We start from the raw sequence: 16,607 nt of genomic DNA, 5'->3' as shown, positions 1-16,607 counted from the left end.
TTTATGCTTGCGTGTGCCAAGTGGCCGAGTGTATTGATAGCCCTTCCAATTGCCTCTTAATTCCATCACCTAATGCCCCGTGTGTTTCACTCCGGTAATGCGTTCCATATGGAGATACTCCTTTCTATAAATGTGCAAACCTTAATTTCGAATGCTTAATTATCCCTGGGTTCTGTGTTATTGTTTTATTATTCATGCCGAACCTTGTCGGAGCAAAACTGAAAACAAACATTGGCTGTTATGAGTTCAGCGCTGCGTGAAGACCACACTTTTCAAATAAAATCCTTTAGAGACCCGACGGGGCTCTAAAGTCTGCGTACGATGTTTGTAATTAAGTTAAAATCGTTTCTAATACAATGAAATACAATTCAGATGTATAACGGGGTCTGCAAGCAACTCCATCTCGAGATGCTCTACAAAGACCGCGAGCGTATTTTATTTTATAGAGAGAACGAGGCAGTCGATCAGAGGGGCAGAGAGGACAAAAAGAACGAACGTTCTTGAGCCGAGACCTGAAGAAATTCGACATCAAGACTGGCTGAGGGAAGGCAGTTCCAGACTCGAATGGCAGTAAAGGAGAGTGAGCGATCCCCCACTGAGCGAATATTCACTGGGGGGCTTGGGTAGAAAGCCTTTGTGGCTGGAGCTGAGAGTGTGTGGAGGGGAGTAGAGTGAGATGAGAGGGGAGAGGTAGGAGAGTGTATGGAAGGGAGTAGAGTTACATCAGAGGGGAGAGAGAGGTAGGAGAGTGCGTGGAGAGGAGTCGAGTGGAATAGGGGAGAAGTAGGAAAGTGCGTGGAGGGAAATCGCGTGTGACAGTAGGGAAGAGCTAGGCAGGGTTGGTGAGTCTGTGAAGGATCTTGAAGTCAAGTGTGAACTTGAAGTCGACTTCGGACTGGATCGTACTGGGAGCGAGTGGAGCGGTCGTGGTGTGGGGGTGATGCGGCCTCCTTTATGGGTGCGGGGCGAGGAGTCTGGCAGCAGACTTTTGGGATCATTGTTTTTCTGCTGAGACCGCATCGAGAATAATCCACAAGGTTGGAGGCTTGTGCAACGGACTGATGTGTGAGTGCGAAGGTCGCATCATTTCCCACGAACAATGTCACGCAATCGACGAAGTCGTCCCTAGAGCAGACGACTCCTGTTTGATCTTAATCCACTTCCTGTTCGATCTGAATCTGCTTCCTGTTCGAGCTTAAGCCACTTCCGGTTTGATCTCAATCTGTTTCATGTTCGATCTGAATCCACTTCTTTTTCGATCTCAATCCGCTTCCTGTTCGATCTTAATCCACTTCCTGTTCGATCTCAATCAGATTTTTGTTCGATCTCAATCTTGGCCAGCACCGGCGACATCGAGACCCATCCTGAGTGAACCCATAATACATTTCACGTAGTTATTTAACTTGCGTGTCGCCACCATTAGGTGTGTGTGTGTGCGAGAATTAACATCTGTTGTTAGAAAGTATAAATTCCAGACATTTTCAATCTACAATTGGATGAAGACATCCCCAACGCTAAGTCGGACACGGCGGACAGTTGGAGTGCGGTTTGACCATACTTCACCACCCCGGTCAGTGTGGGTTAGTGAAGGAGAGGTTGCAGGACTGGTTTTGATATCACTGATGTTAGCCGTGGCCAGGAATCGAACTGGAGTCATCGGGTCCATAGCACGGCACACTCATCCAGCACCACGCCCGGCTAAACCATTTGTTTATTGACGGCAAATCAATGAGCAGGGACGGCAGTTTGTAGGATGGCGTGCGCAGAGGCGCGCTGCTGATTGTTGTTGAAAGAGAATGTCCTTCCTCCCACGACTCCTTCCTCTTCCCTCCTACACCTTTGCGTGGCCGCATTCTTCCTGCAAACAAGCAACCAACGCGGCGGATGATGCTGCAAACACTTAAACAAAACATCGACCGTGAATGTCAAACGGTCGTACTCGGGGGAGGGGTGTGGGTTGAGAGGGCTAGCGCGAGTGGTGGTGGTGGTGGTGGAATTAATAGAACGCAGGGAGAATAAAACAGGATGTTTTTCCTTTTTTTTCACGGCCGGTCTCAAAACTATTTTGCATTCCTGATAGCGGATAAGGACGGTGCCTGCACGCACAGTGACAGCAGCTGGCTGGGCTGTCCACAACAATCCCTCCTATCTCACCGCATCGCGCCTCCGCTGTTGTTGTTGCTGCTGCTGCTGCTGGTGTTGTTGCTGCTGCTGTTTTCGTTCTCGACGACTTCTGCTCCGGCTCTCTCGCACTCGCGTCTGTGGACATTTTCCGCGACGTTGGCTCCTCTCGTGCCGCGTGTCGTTCGGCACGATGTCCGACGTTTCGCTCCGAGGGCTGGATGTGTTCTTGGTGGCTTCTTTTTTTGGGGGAACGTAATTATTCCTTGCACTTAGAGGAAGGCGACCTGACGATGCAGGCAGTGACGAGAAGGAAACTGGCACTGTTTGGACACACACGTGTAGGATGGACAACAACAGGCAAAATAAAAAAAAAAGTGTGTTGTTCGGCAAAAATGGAAGGAACAGGAAAGAGAGGAAGACCTAACAGAGGATAGCTTGACGATGGCATCACAAGAGATTGGTGCCAGAAAGCCAAGTCACTGCGAGTGGCTCTCTCGCCAACAACACCGACTTGGAGTATCTTTCCTTTTTTTTATACCCCTCGAGCCTTCGAGATTTCTCGAAAAAAAGTCACGTTCGTTTGAGCGTTGAGATATCTCACTATATAGGTACTAATAATAGGGTTTTTCCCCTTTTTTCTGCCAAGAAAACTGAAACCTTTTTACAAGGAATCATGTCTACATTAACCACAATACTTGTGGTCAAAATGCAAAAAAAAACACTGATAAATATGCATTGTCATTGAAACTGATTGGTCCACACCAGAGACAGCTTTCTTTTGAGCCTCGTCTCAATTGGTGCTAGACCAGAGGACGCCAAAAGGCGTACAGCTCAAAGACAATGCACTATCAAAGTTATGAGACCACAAGTATCGTGGTTAATGCACACATGATTCCTGGTAAAAAGGTTTCAGTTTTCTTGCCAGAAAAAGGGGAAAACCCCTATTATTATATTTTGGTACAGGCAAAGGAGGTCTAATGATATGTAGGTACTGTTTATCGGGAAACAATTCAAACACGTTCGGTAAAACTTAGAATTGTCAGCTGAAGAAGTCATCGCTCAACCCTGTTTATTTTCTCACCTGTGCGTGTTAGCTTATAGGAAAATATATTTTATTTTAAATGTACTTATTTACACGTATTGCATAATATGTGCCTGTGCATTGTTTCAAAAGCTACATTTACATCTGGGTCACAAATAACTCTATTAATCGTTCAATTTTTTTGTCCGTTTTGCACACGACGACGAGTTTCACGGTCCAGAAATGTGGAGTCGGGAGACCGGCGAAACGGAACAAGTCGAAAGTCAAGAGGCACCATTTATCCTGAAGTTATCTCGTTGTGTTGGGGTGGGGGGGTAGGGGGGGTAGTAGGGGAAGGGAAATGTGTCTGTGCGTCCTCTGTAAATACGTTTGCTATACCGATGACAGATCAATCACTGGAGCCTGGGTCGGGGCTCGCAAGGGTTTTGGCCGTGTCCAGCGCAAAAGCTTCGCCAGGGACACCCCACCCACCCATCAACCCCGAGAGCACGAGGTTTTGGTTCGACGTCTGCGCGACTGCGAATATTACTGCGGCTTTGCGAAAAAAGTAATCAAGGCAACCCACCGATAGAGAGCCCACGGCGAAACCCACGCGCGTGCCGCCGGCAAAAGTTTTTCGCGACGCAAATTCATCGCGGCAATAAAATAAATGCGCGTTTTTTTAAATTTCTCCTCCTCTAGAATTATTGAAAGAATTCCAAATGGGAGTAATACCGCTTGGAATATATTTCAACAACAGCTCGGGGGAAGTGTTTAAACGTTGTTTGTTTTTTTGTTGTTGTTGAACATTTACTTCTCCATAAATCGGAATTACAGAAAAAAAAAGTATTTGAACTTTAAAACGTCCCAGCGCCGTCGAGGTGGGAGCGGACGGACGTGACGGCAAACTCTGCCGACGCGATCCCTCGGCATCAATCTTCTGTCGCGCGTGCCAAGACAGGGCCGAGACAATGGTAACCGGCACCTCGGGTGATTGGCAAAAGGAAATAAATAGATTGGCAAAAATAAATAAAAGGGCTCAAGCGATCGCTGGAACCAACAAACTCCCGATCCAGGTGGTTTTGTTCTCGCGAGCAGCCTGTGAATGTGGACACTTTTTTTTTTCTCCACAATGAACGCCTTTGGCCAAACCTGTACCCCGGTCGTAAGGCTTGCCAAGGGGGCCTGTGCTTCGTTACCTCAGGGTGTCAGGCCTCGCAAACCCTCACCATCCATTAGACCGCCAGGTGTTGCGATGTACATTTTCTATCATCTGGTTGATGTAAAATAATACTTGGGGGGTTAGTCCATTATTTATTCATATTTCAGCAATGCTCCAGCTTCAATTTTGCCACGCAAAAAAAATTACCACATCTGGTTGCGGTATTCCTGTCCCCCTCGTTGATTTGTTTCGTGGCGAAATGAATAGATGGCTAGGAAGAACCTGCCACGACCAGCCAGAGTGGTGTCCCTCTCTCACTTACCCCCCGCGCTCGCTCTGTCGCGCAACACTCACATGCCTCGCATCGTTTCAAGCGACACTCAAATGTTTAATTGGGTTAAAGGTGCAGCCCTTGCAATTGCTTGCTCATTGCCACTGCTGGAGGAAGGGCCTCTCTCTCGAGAGAGAGGCGTACAGCCACTCGAGAGAGAGAGAGCTCTGGAGGATATTTTGGCCTACTCTTCCACGCTAGCCAGGGAATACCCACACTTTAGAAACATGCGGTAGAGTTGTTTTGTTCCCCCCTCCACATTTATAAATATGGGTTTCGAGTGTTTTGGTTGCGATAAATGTCCACATGATAAGCCACTTCGTTGAGCTATTAACTTGTGATAACCAGGTCGCTTCTGAAAAAAAAACTGCATAGCACAGTGTGGCCTTGCCTGGTCAAATAAATGTAGTTTAGTTAATCCCACCACACGTGACCTGCCGATCGACCTACCGTGGTGTACTCATTGATGCCGCTGGGATACACAGCGGTCGGGGGGGGGGGGCGGGTTTAAGACGTGCAACTGCCGCGCCAGGAGATCGAACCGGCGCGTCCTGGACTTGCAAGCCCGGTGCGCTAACGAGTGCCATCGACGGCGGCATTTCGCAACGTTCGACGTCGTGGAAAGCAAATTCACCGTTGAGAATTTGCGCCAACGGGGTGTTTTAAATTTGTAATTAAAATTGTATTTTATTATTTTATTTTTATTTTCTATCTACGTGACTTGACCAAAAGAACCGAGAATATTAATTCCTGCGGTCACGAAAGTTTTAAGTAAAAATATGTATATATATATATTTTTTATTCATTAAGAAATATTTATTTATGTATTGCGATGGGCTGGGCGTAAGAGCTGCGCGACCCAAGGGAACTCCAACAGTCGTCAACAGCCGGCCCAACGAAAGCGTGAGGCCGACAGAGCGATCGAAGGTGGGGGGGGGGGGTAGCAGGGGGCGGTGGATCCATCACGACCCCCGCCACCGCATTTCCGTCACGAACCGAGGGACCCCCCCAGCCCCGCCCCCCAGCCCCTCCGCTCATCGTCACTTCACGGTTGACGAGACATTTCCGAAGATGGTTTTTAGTATTTGTAGCTGTGTTAAAAAATAAAAAAATACAAAAAAAATGCGGAGATGGTTGAGTCGCGATTGTCCGACAGATTGCACGGGACGAGATCGGTGGGGGGTGATTTTTACAACGCGTCGCGCGGCGTCTCTCTCTCTTCCCTGCGCGCTTTGTGCGACCCGGGCTGGTGTGGCTCGATCAAAACGGAAATTAATTGGCATCGCGACAGACACTTTACATCGGCAGCCCGCGGCGGTGTTTGGATAACAAGCTAACAAAAAAGTGGCGGCTCTTTTCTTTTTCAGTTCTACGAAAGTCCTCCCGGCTGCCACATTCCTCGCGCGATTCTCCACGGTGACATCGCACGCGTTGCTCTCGTCGTTTAGCTCATCTTCGTCGTTATGAAGAGTGACGGAACACCGTAACTGCGTAATGTACTGGCGAATAGGTCATTGCAACGTGTACGGTATTGCTTTCTCTCGTGCGGTCCTGGAATTTGTGTACGTTCAAGGTTATGCGAACGGGCGTTGTGTAATGCTCAGGGTTTTTTTTTATTTCTCGAGTGCTTTCCGGCAAGCACGTCAACCCGCAGCCCAGCGGGTTTGGGATTTTCGGTGACCCACCAACCCTCGTATTAGACATGGGTGGGAATTGAACCGAGGTCAAACATGGGCCGGCTTTCATTAAACACCAGCACCAGCAGCAGCAGGCAACGCTCTATACTCGAGGTAGAACGTGAGCAATTCCGTTCACTTCCTGAATTGCTTTACGGGCACGTACATGTATGTATTTTGAACTTCTTTCGCACCGTACGTAGCCAACTGTGCTAATCGGAGGTGCAACGTTTATGTACTCTGCGACCGCTGAACTCAACTTTATTCCCTGCCACAGCTGACATCAGTGGGATGTGATATCTGAACCGATCCTGGGCATCCCTCCTTCACTGAATCGCAGTGGCCAGTGTGGTTAACGAGAGGCAAGGCACCCCCATAACTGACGCAGCATTAGGAAGCCTTCGTCCAGGTGTGAATCAACAAAGGTCTGTCATTGTTTATTGTTCTAACCACTTAAATGTATTTTTGCACCAGCACGATTTCGGACTTGCTGCCGTTACATGTCGTAATGTTTGGCTTTTGAGGTCACGATATAATTTGTGATGTAAATTAATCCCGAAGGGACGTTCATTAAGGCTTGTGTTCCTCGTTTTATGAGGTAGGGCTCCCAGAGGCACCCACGGTCATTTTGCGCCGCTACCACAACAGGGCTCCTCGGGATGATGAAAGCAATGGTCTCAAGACGAGACCAGGAGGGCATTACCACCCAGGGCCAAGCAAACACAGGTGGCGTGAAGTCACACGAGTTGGGCCCCAATCGGCCACGGGAATCCGATCCCTGAATGTTGTCACGAAGCTGCCCGTTGTGCATTTAGGCTTTTAGGGGCGGGTGGAAATGTTTTCTTTCCCCGACAAACATCGGCCCGATGACCACTCCTGTGAAACGTTGATTAAAAAAAAATAAGCATGGGAGTGACGAGGTGAAAAAGAAATTGCGCTTGCAAAGGGCTCCTATTATTCTAATTAACGTAATTAAATCATTACTTCAGCTACAGAAAAGTCAGGGACCAGTGGGCCGTTCAAAATTGTTTCCTGAAAGATGGCGGAAAACCTCCCACCCCCCCAAAATTCCAAATTTCAAAATGATCACGTGGCCAACAGAAAGTCGAGCTTCTGAAGCATTTGCCAGATATTATCGTAATTTTTTTTTATTAAGGTCATCGAGTCTTTCACAATAACACGAAGCCACTTTTCTCCCGTTTTTTTGTTGTTTTTCAAAATCTGATAAGAAAGCGCAGAACTTAAAAGATTTTGGCTCCGCATTATAAAAATTGTCAAAATACGTTTCTCTTGAAGAGAGCAAGGCCACGCTGCTAATTGGACACGGTGACGTATTGGCATTTCCGTCTCGCTTGGAAGCGAGCGAGCTTCGTTAGTTTTTTTCTAAATTGTTAAAGCTGAAATAAGGCAGAGCGCAACTCTGACAGCAACCGTTAGCGAGGCCGTTCCCCGTAAGTGGCTGTGCTCGATGCCGTTATTCATCTGACAGTATAAATACGGGCCGAGAAAATTGGCACGCAATATATTCTACGGGACATTTTTTTTTTTTGCCAGTATCAAAATGATGAAAAAGAAACGAGGAGAGGATTTGCCCTTTCTGGCAATAAAACAGGAGGTTTTGAGATGTTCAATCACCAAATGCATCAAGTCTACACTCACGAAATGCTTGTGGAAAGAAATGCTAACAAACATGCTCTGATAATATATGCATCCGTCATACTTGCATTGCCTTTTTACCGGTGGCCTTTTGGCGTCCTCTGGTCTAATGGTGAGACGAGGTCGTTAACAGAAGGCCGTCTCCGTTGTAGGCCAATCAGTTCCGAAGACAATGCAGATATCAATTCTAGATTTGAAGCTTTCGTGACTGCAAGGATTCATACTCTGAGGTTTTTTCGGTAAAGTCACGTAGGTAAAAAATAAAATAATAATAAAATATTTAAATCACGACGTTTCGGAGGCAACACAAGTCTCCGTCTTCAGGTGGGACCGTCACAGCTACATTTATACTGTAACAGCTCACTTGATACAGTAACAGCAAAATTTATACAGTAGCAAAAAATGTATACAGTAAATTTAGCTGTGACGGTCCCACCTGAAGACAGAGACTTGTGTTGCCTCCGAAACGTCGTGATTTAATTGATTTATTATTATTATTTTATTTCTATTATTATTTTTTCCTACGTGACTTTACCGAAAAAACCTTAGAGTATGAATGCAGATATCATCAGAGCGCGTTGGTTTGCGTGCCGGATGTATGCGTCACGAGACGGGATGATGGCGAGTGGTCGATTAAAAAGATGGGAGTGCGAGCCAGGAGAGTGAACGCGCTCAGCAGGACGTCCGCCGTGGAAATGGAGCGACGAAACCAGCTCGTGTGCGATGATCCGTGGATCGTTACACTGCGGGGCAGCGATTGACGGCGACGGCTTGGGGAAGACTTCACTCAGCGCGCATCGATCAGGGCTGCTAATTGATTGACGGCTCAACTCTAGATCTCAGGCAGGGTGGACACGTTTACACTTTTTCAACGTTCTCAAAACATAATCCCACACAAGTGACGCGTGGCGTTTGCCTTGCACGCGTCTAATATTTCTCTGTTTTTGCGTTTTTTTCTATTCTTTGCGCATGACGATGGCAGCAGTTTGGTTTGGGAGCTGAAATTGACACCATCGAGGTCTGCTCGCCACGACAAGAGGGCTTCAGGAGAGAGACTTCGCGTCGTTTTTCTGTTCCTCCTCCGTTGAAAGAGCGCAAACTACGGTGGCTTACAGCAGTAACTTGCCATCTGCATGCTCTATGTATATTGTATGCATGGTGTGCGTATGCATGTTGAACTTATTTCACACCGTACATAGCCGACCGTGCTAACCGGAGGTGCGGGGGGAAGGACAGCAAACTAAACACAAAAATAAGTTCTAAAGAAATGAGTTTTAAATATAGATTTAAAAGTGCATCGCTCCAGTGGATCCCTAATATCGGACGGAAGAGCGTTCTCGGTGGCAGTAGAGGCGCATCTGAAAGCGCGCGATGCAGTGACCGTCTTTGTTTGGTGGCAAGCAGCCACAAGCCGCTGCTGCTGCTGCAGCTGCAGCGAGGATGACCGCAGTTGGCGTGGTGGTATTTTGTGCTCCTTGACACACATCCTCGGCGTGTGTCTCCTAGAAGGCGACGGTGTGAATGGTAGTGTTTGTGTGTGTGTGTCATCTCGGTCAGTCGACCCGTGGCACCTGGGTCTGCCCCGTGACTTCCTGCCAGCGGGCGTTCGACACTTCACGTGGCCTCAAGGTGCACATGGCCTGGCACAAGCGTCGTGGTGACGTCACCGCCACTTAGTGGCGAATGGCGCTTGTTGTTGTTTTTTTTAAGTATAACAGTCACTGTGCACTGTGTAGAACACAACGTGTTTTCCAGTTCATATTTATTGTGTATCAGAATACGCACATTCTTCCTTTAAAATATAAAACGGTATAAAAGAAAATGTTAATATATAACTATTATATACAAAGGGCTCATATATATATGTCAAGATGATGTTAAAATGTAATCACCACACGCCGCGAAGTGATTTTACATGATAGCAATATAACGGTATTACGCACATATATATATAACGTCTGTAATCTTTTCGAGACTTACTTTTAAAAAAACAAAGTGCTTCTGCACTTGTAGTGAGAGCGGCTTTAGGAAATCAGCCGTCCAGCAATAAAAGCAGGCATTGTCATGATTGAAGCATCTGGGCTGAAATTTGTTTGGAGAAAATGAATCACATCCCCTGTGAAATGTAATGAATTATCACCATTCGGGGTTCTGATCCCATTCAAGAATTGATTCTTCCGTGTCGCCGTTTTCACCATCTTATTTCTACTAAGCTTTTATTTTTTCCACCTTATGTTGACATTTGTGCCCGTGCCATTAGCCCTATCGGCACCTTTAGCATTTCACCTACACGTGCTTTTAATTCGTTAAAACCATCGATGGGTGCATCGTGGGAATTGTCAATTGATAAACGGATGCATCGTTACACCCCTAATATCTGTGATCAAACATTAATCATTTATATAAATAAAAAAAACTCAACACATTCGTCAATATAACACTGCCTTTAAAATAAAAATATGTATTATAAAGAGAAGGTCCATTACCCAAAATGTCGCCTCATATACGTTTTTATTCTTTTAAGGCCACAGTGTTATTTACAAATGTGTTGAGTGATTTTTTTGTTATTTGTGCTTGTGTATAACTGCCTATGCAGCAGCATCAGCAAAAAATAACTCGCTAAATAATTTATCTGTCAGTTAAAAACCGTTTGCCTTTCAGAAAACTGTCAAGAATGTCACGTGACTTAAACAAAGTTACATTGATAAATGTTAACAAATAACGTGCATGTATAGATGTGTTAATGAATAACTCGTACGTTTGTACGTTGAACTTCTAATTATTATCGTTAATAGTATAGCCCTGGTATTTTCATAACAACGAATTGGATGCGTAGCTTTGGAAACGCACGTGGATCGTCAGCATAAAAAAAAAAGAAATGCGTCGATGAAATAACGCGAAAATAAATCGGATGGAAGTGGCCGTACAACCGCTTTGAGTCCATTTTAAATACTACCGCCGGATCGCATATCGTGCCATGTGGCCCAGGCGCACGCGTTTAAGGCGCTCTTGCCGCGTGCACATAACCGCGGCGGGAAAACACAAAAAAAGCACACACAACCTCAGAGCGGGGTTTTACTGCCAAGCTCGTGTGCGCAATAAAAACCCAGCATCTGAACATCTGCAGCTTTTAATAAACGCAGGAAGTCTCGGTGGCGGATGTAAAGACGGAGAGGGGGGGGGTGTTTGTCGTACGCTAAATAATTGTTGCAAAAACAAAACGGAGATCGTCACAAGTCGCAGTCGCCCAAACCCTCACCCACAATCCCCCGCGCCGCCCTGGCAACCCCGTACGAGCTGGTTGTGATCAGTCACCGCGGCCGTACGCCTTCAGTAACTGAGCGGTTATTTGGATGTTTAAGCCATCTTACCGGTGGCAGATTCGAGGGGAGGTAACAAGCGGGGATATTCGTCTCGGGCCCCAAGACTCCAGGGGTATCCATGATAAAAAAATATATATATATTTGAAGAAAAGTTGGACTGTTCATTAATATCATAGCTCTAATATTAACACTATAAACAATGGAGTTATACTTTTACTGGAGTGCGGTGACGGTTGGGCATTGTGTGTGTGTGTCAATATCAGGGTTGCCACCTCTGAACCACAAAAAACCAGGACATGTCATGGGATTAAGAATGCCTTTCACAGCACTGGAAGCGGGGGCGAAACTACATTGTAATGCACCGTGTTAAGCGTAAGGGCATTGTTGCACAGCTGACTTACAGATGCCCCAGGACCGCTATCTCACTCAAACAGAGGACGATCCTGGGAAAAAGACCAGGACAGGTGGCAACTTTAGCCTCTTGAGTGTAAGAGATTGGGTGCGGGGGAGGGGGCGTGAGCACGGGCGGTTTGAGGAGCAGCGGTTAATTTCTGCTCCGATGCCCCGCTCATGAAGATAACTTAAATCATCTGACCCTACTCTCTCTACCCATACGTCTACCACCAGAGCAAGCGTCGCCACCGTTAACCAGCAGCGGCAGCTGCAGCGAGTCGCGAGACGCGCGACAAATCGACGTTTGTCGCGTCAGGAGTCGAAGTCGGCGGGGCGGATCTTCATGGTGGTGGTGCGCAGGGAGTAGCTGGAGCCCTTCCAGTAGTGCCACTTGACGCCGTTGAATTTGCCCGTGTGCTGCCCCCCCGAGTAGTGGCGGCCGTTGAGATTGGACGCCCCACACGCGTCGAACCACCAGCCTGAAAGCAATTTTACGGGCGGAACGATTATTCTTATTCTTACTTTTTTTGGGTTAAATGTTTCACGCGTGCGAGTTTCCGCGGCTTCAAAACCCAGCCGAGGGCGGGCGTGCGACCGCTCGCCAATTGTGTGCCAGGACAGAAAACAAGGGAAGAGGTGGGTAAAGAACACAGACACAGCTCTCTCTCTCTCTTTCTCTGTTAAGCTCATGTGGCATTGCGTTGTGTGCCAGCACAGCGTGCGGTTTGTTGTGCTTCGGGGGATTGTTGTGGCAAGCATGCTGGGGAGAAAAGCCAGGGAGCGTTACGTCGACTTAGTCGTGCTCAGCTGCGGTTGGCGCGTGAATACCCTGGCCAGCCGTAGACAAAGGGGGGCTCTGTGCCCGCACTCCGGAATCGAGCGGAGCACGCGAATCCAATCGCAGCGTTTAGCCGGCGCGTGAATGGAGAGCTGCGATGGGTAGTCCAGTAAATACAGCGGGAGAGACGGGGTTTCTTTCTCCTCCCCACCCCCCCCCCCCCAAACTATTTTCACTTCAATTCGATGGATGAAGGAGCAGCCCCTGCAATTGCTTGTTAATGCCCCACTTCCGGCGGAAGTAACTCCACCAGAGGGAGCTCTAGAGCCCCTCTAGAGGGCAATGCAGTTAAAAACGGGAAGGCATCATGGAAGAGGTGGAAGTACCCACACTTTACCCCACCACGCGCGGCCTTTCAGTCAACAAACTTGGTGCACACATTGATACACGGCTGGGTCGACAGACGCGGGAGGAGGGTTTAAGAAACCTGCAAAGCGTCAACACCAGCGCAGCAACCATCGTCGGATAATTGAGTGAGTTAATCGATGACTTTGACAAACGGATAGCCCAGACCCTACACGTGAATCACGACAGCCCGGCATTTGCTGGGGGTGATTGGCTCCTCTTCTCACCTCCGGTCGCCATCTGTGAGCAGCGGCAGCCGCAGTTGTCGTTGTCGGCATCCTTGGTGCTGAAGCTGACGCCACTCTGACTCAGGCTGCTGAAGCGTCCGGCTGTGCCGCCAAAGCCCTTCAGCAACAGCCTACGATGCGCACGCGTGCACGTGTGTAGGTATGTGAGATTTATACAGGCGGTTCTCGACTTAGGAACACCCGTACTTACGAACGCCCGCAGTTACGAACACCCCTACTTATGAACACCCCCACTTACGAACACCCCCACTTACGAACACCCGCACTTACGAACACCCCCACTTACGAACACCCCCACTTACGAAAACCCCCACTTACGAACACCCACACTTACGAACACCCACACTTACGAACACCCACACTTACGAACACCCCCACTTACGAAAACCCCCACTTACGAAAACCCCCACTTATGAACACCCCCACTTACGAACACCCCCACTTACGAACACCCCCACTTACGAACACCCACACTTACGAACACCCACACTTACGAACACCCACACTTACGAACTCTCGCACTTACGAACACCCACACTTACGAACACCCCCACTTACGAACACCTCCACTTACGAACACCCGCACTTTACGAACACCCCCACTTACGAACACCCGCACTTAACGAACCAGCTTCCATACATTTTTTGCATTGACTTAAAACGCGAACTCACAGTTGCAAACTGAACCACGGAAATATTTTGTTCAGCAAGGCGATCCTCTGCGAGATGTAATGAGTCAGTCTCGCGTTGGGAGTGAGTGTTTGAGTGTGTGCGCGTGTGCACATTGTGTGTGTGAATGTGAGTGTGGGGAGCGGTAGCGTAGCGGTTAGCGCACTGTGCTATGAACCCGGCGACCCGAGTTGGATTCCCGCTCACGACCAACACCAGTGGCAATTATCTGAACGAGGTCGACTCAGCCTCAAATGAGTACCTTGTGTGGTATGTAAACATCACCACAAAGGCGTGGTGTTGATCACACATCCCCTCTTGTGCAATGCCGGCCTTCATAGGTGCTACTCGGTAACAACACTTGTCCCGACAGCACTGTTAAGGAGATATATATTCTTGTTTGCTCACGTATTAGTACAGTACTGTGGTCACCCTTTATCTGTTTAATGTTCGCGTTTCTGTGACTTAGTTTTGTAATGCGTGCCACGTACAATCTGGAGGTAATCTGCCTGGGCCGATTTGCGCTGCGGGGAATTTAATACTTTACTTTGATTTTGCATTGATTTATGCTTGTGCACTATTTGGAATTCCTCAAGCGAATGGGGTTGTGGTATTTTTTTTTTTTGGTACGATGTCTGCTTACTTCACCGCTGGACTTATTTTGTTTGTTTTGCTTTTGTTAATTTTGAGTGACCCGGTTACTCTCTGCAAATGCGGCTGCTCTGGTCCCATGAGTTCCCGCCCAGTTAGACAGGACAAAGCTCGAACGTGCACAGCCAACTTGCAGGACAACAGACCCTTAATATTCGCGGGGCTTCTCCAATTGCGGTTTTACTTATTCGCGGCAAATTTAGAGTTGTATGTTTAATGTGCAAGGCCACAGTGTGCCACTTCCCAACAAGAAATCGCGAGGCATGGAAGATTTTCTTTACAAATGATTTTTTTGCGTCACTTTGTTGTCCTTCCCCCGCGGCTCAGATAACCACGGTTGGCTACGTACGGTGCGAAAAAAGTTCAACGTACATGCGGATGGAGAGAGCGCAAAGGTTGCTCCCCAGCTCAGTTTGCCTTTGTTTGCTGCACCGTTTGCACCGTGAGTTTTTTCCTTTATAATATTTTGAAATTTGGTACCGTATAATATAAATTTATATGATAATTGGTTCTTTACCCTTCTATCTGGCAACAAAACTGACACCTTTTTTACAAGGAGTCATGTTTGCATAGACCGCAATACCTGCAGTCATAATACAAACAAAAGAACATAACTCTGATAATGTGCAATGTCCTTAAAGTTGATTGATCCACACCCGAGACAGCTTTCCTTAGAGCCCATATGAGACTAGGCTCTAAGGAAAGCTGTCTCGGGTGTGGATCAATCAACTTCAAGGACAGTGCACATTATCAGAGTTATGTTCTTTTGTTTGTATTATGACTGCAGGTATTGCGGTCTATGCAAACATGACTCCTTGTAAAAAGGTGTCAGTTTTGTTGCCAGATAGAAGGGTAAAGAACCAATTATCATATTTTTACTGGCAAATGAGGTTCCCATAGTATAAATTTATATGTTTCTATGAATTATTTTTAAAGGTGACTTAAATAACACAACGATGCTGTACAATATATATGTAGGCATTAGTATACATGGACAGATGATGTGTTTATATTCAAATCTAATACATGTTTATGCCCCTCCATAACCCTATTTTTTGCGGATTTAATGTTCACGAAGTTCTTCAGGAACGTACCACCGCGAATATTAAGGGTCTGCAATCTAGCAAACTCATTGCAAGCCTGTACTACTCGTTACACTCTAAGTATGCACATAGTCACTTTAAGATGTTTTCTTGTTCATGTTTTTTTGTTTGTTGCGGTTGCACCCGATTCAAGAGCCGAATGGCTCACAGGACTATACCTAATAAATGAACTTTGATGTACTATGCTGAACATCTTTCGCACCGTACGTAGCCAATTGTGCTGATCGGAGTCGACTGGCACTGGGCTCCCTCTGTGTTCAGACAAATGCTGGTTTTGTGCTGCCACTTTCTGCATGTCCCATTTGTCACTCCACCGCTAGACGAAGGCTCTCTTCCAGGTCATGGCGGGGATTACACTGTGGAACACAATTTCTGTTCCTGGGTAGTAAGTGTTGTTTCGCAATTGCTTATGCATAAAAAGTCTAGAAAATGCCTATTATTGCACACAAACTTTGCTTTTGACCAGGACAGTGATCAAATGTACCTATTTTCAATAAGAAAACGGGCGAATTTGTGTCTTTTCGTTCACATAACATGAATCAAAATTAACATGTATTTATACTAAAGTAATATAAAAAAATTACTACAAAAGATTTAGAAGTGAGTAGTTTTTCGAGATTTACGATTATGCTGTAAATCACTTTCACGAATCAGCCCCAAATGTAGTGTCCCATCATGTTCTTGTCATACTGTCCTTGGTAGCGGCATTCAAAGTCCAATATATCCTGGTGGAAGCGCTCGCCTTGCTCCTCCGAGTACGCTCCCATGTTCTCCTTGAATTTATCAAGATGAGCATCAAGGATGTTGACTTCGGGGGATCTTTGTATATACATATCTCCCATGGGGCGTAAATGCAACGAATCCCTGGGGCCACCTCTAACCCCGCGAGCTGCCGAATCCCCAGCCCTGCGGTAGTGCAGCGGTTAGCGCGCTGCGCTATGAACCTAGCGACCCGGGTTCGATTCCCGCTCACGGCCAACACCAGTGACGATTATCTGAACCGGTCCTGGGCCTCTCCTAGGTCGACTCAGCCTGAAATGAGTACTTGGTGTGGTGTGTAAACATCG

At 47.0% G+C, this 16,607-nt stretch overlaps 1 protein-coding gene across 1 annotated transcript in view; it reads right to left on the bottom strand.

Moving 5' to 3' along the window:
* Positions 1-9,721: 9,721 nt before the first annotated feature.
* LOC144946193 (angiopoietin-2-like) overlaps positions 9,722-16,607 on the bottom strand; it is a 45,119-nt gene continuing 38,233 nt past the window's right edge. Inside the window, exons 8-9 of the mRNA XM_078875031.1 lie at positions 13,097-13,227; positions 9,722-12,165 (exon numbers count right to left, since the gene is read on the bottom strand). Coding sequence (XP_078731157.1) covers positions 11,999-12,165; positions 13,097-13,227 — 298 coding nt within the window. The 3' untranslated portion in view covers positions 9,722-11,998. The remainder of the gene's footprint in view (positions 12,166-13,096; positions 13,228-16,607) is intronic.

Source organism: Lampetra fluviatilis, chromosome 2, assembly GCF_964198595.1.
Source record: "Lampetra fluviatilis chromosome 2, kcLamFluv1.1, whole genome shotgun sequence".
In the NCBI taxonomy this organism is placed as follows: Eukaryota; Metazoa; Chordata; class Hyperoartia; order Petromyzontiformes; family Petromyzontidae; genus Lampetra; species Lampetra fluviatilis.
Note: the sequence above shows the minus strand (reverse complement) of the source record. Positions and strands in the feature narration are given on the sequence as shown.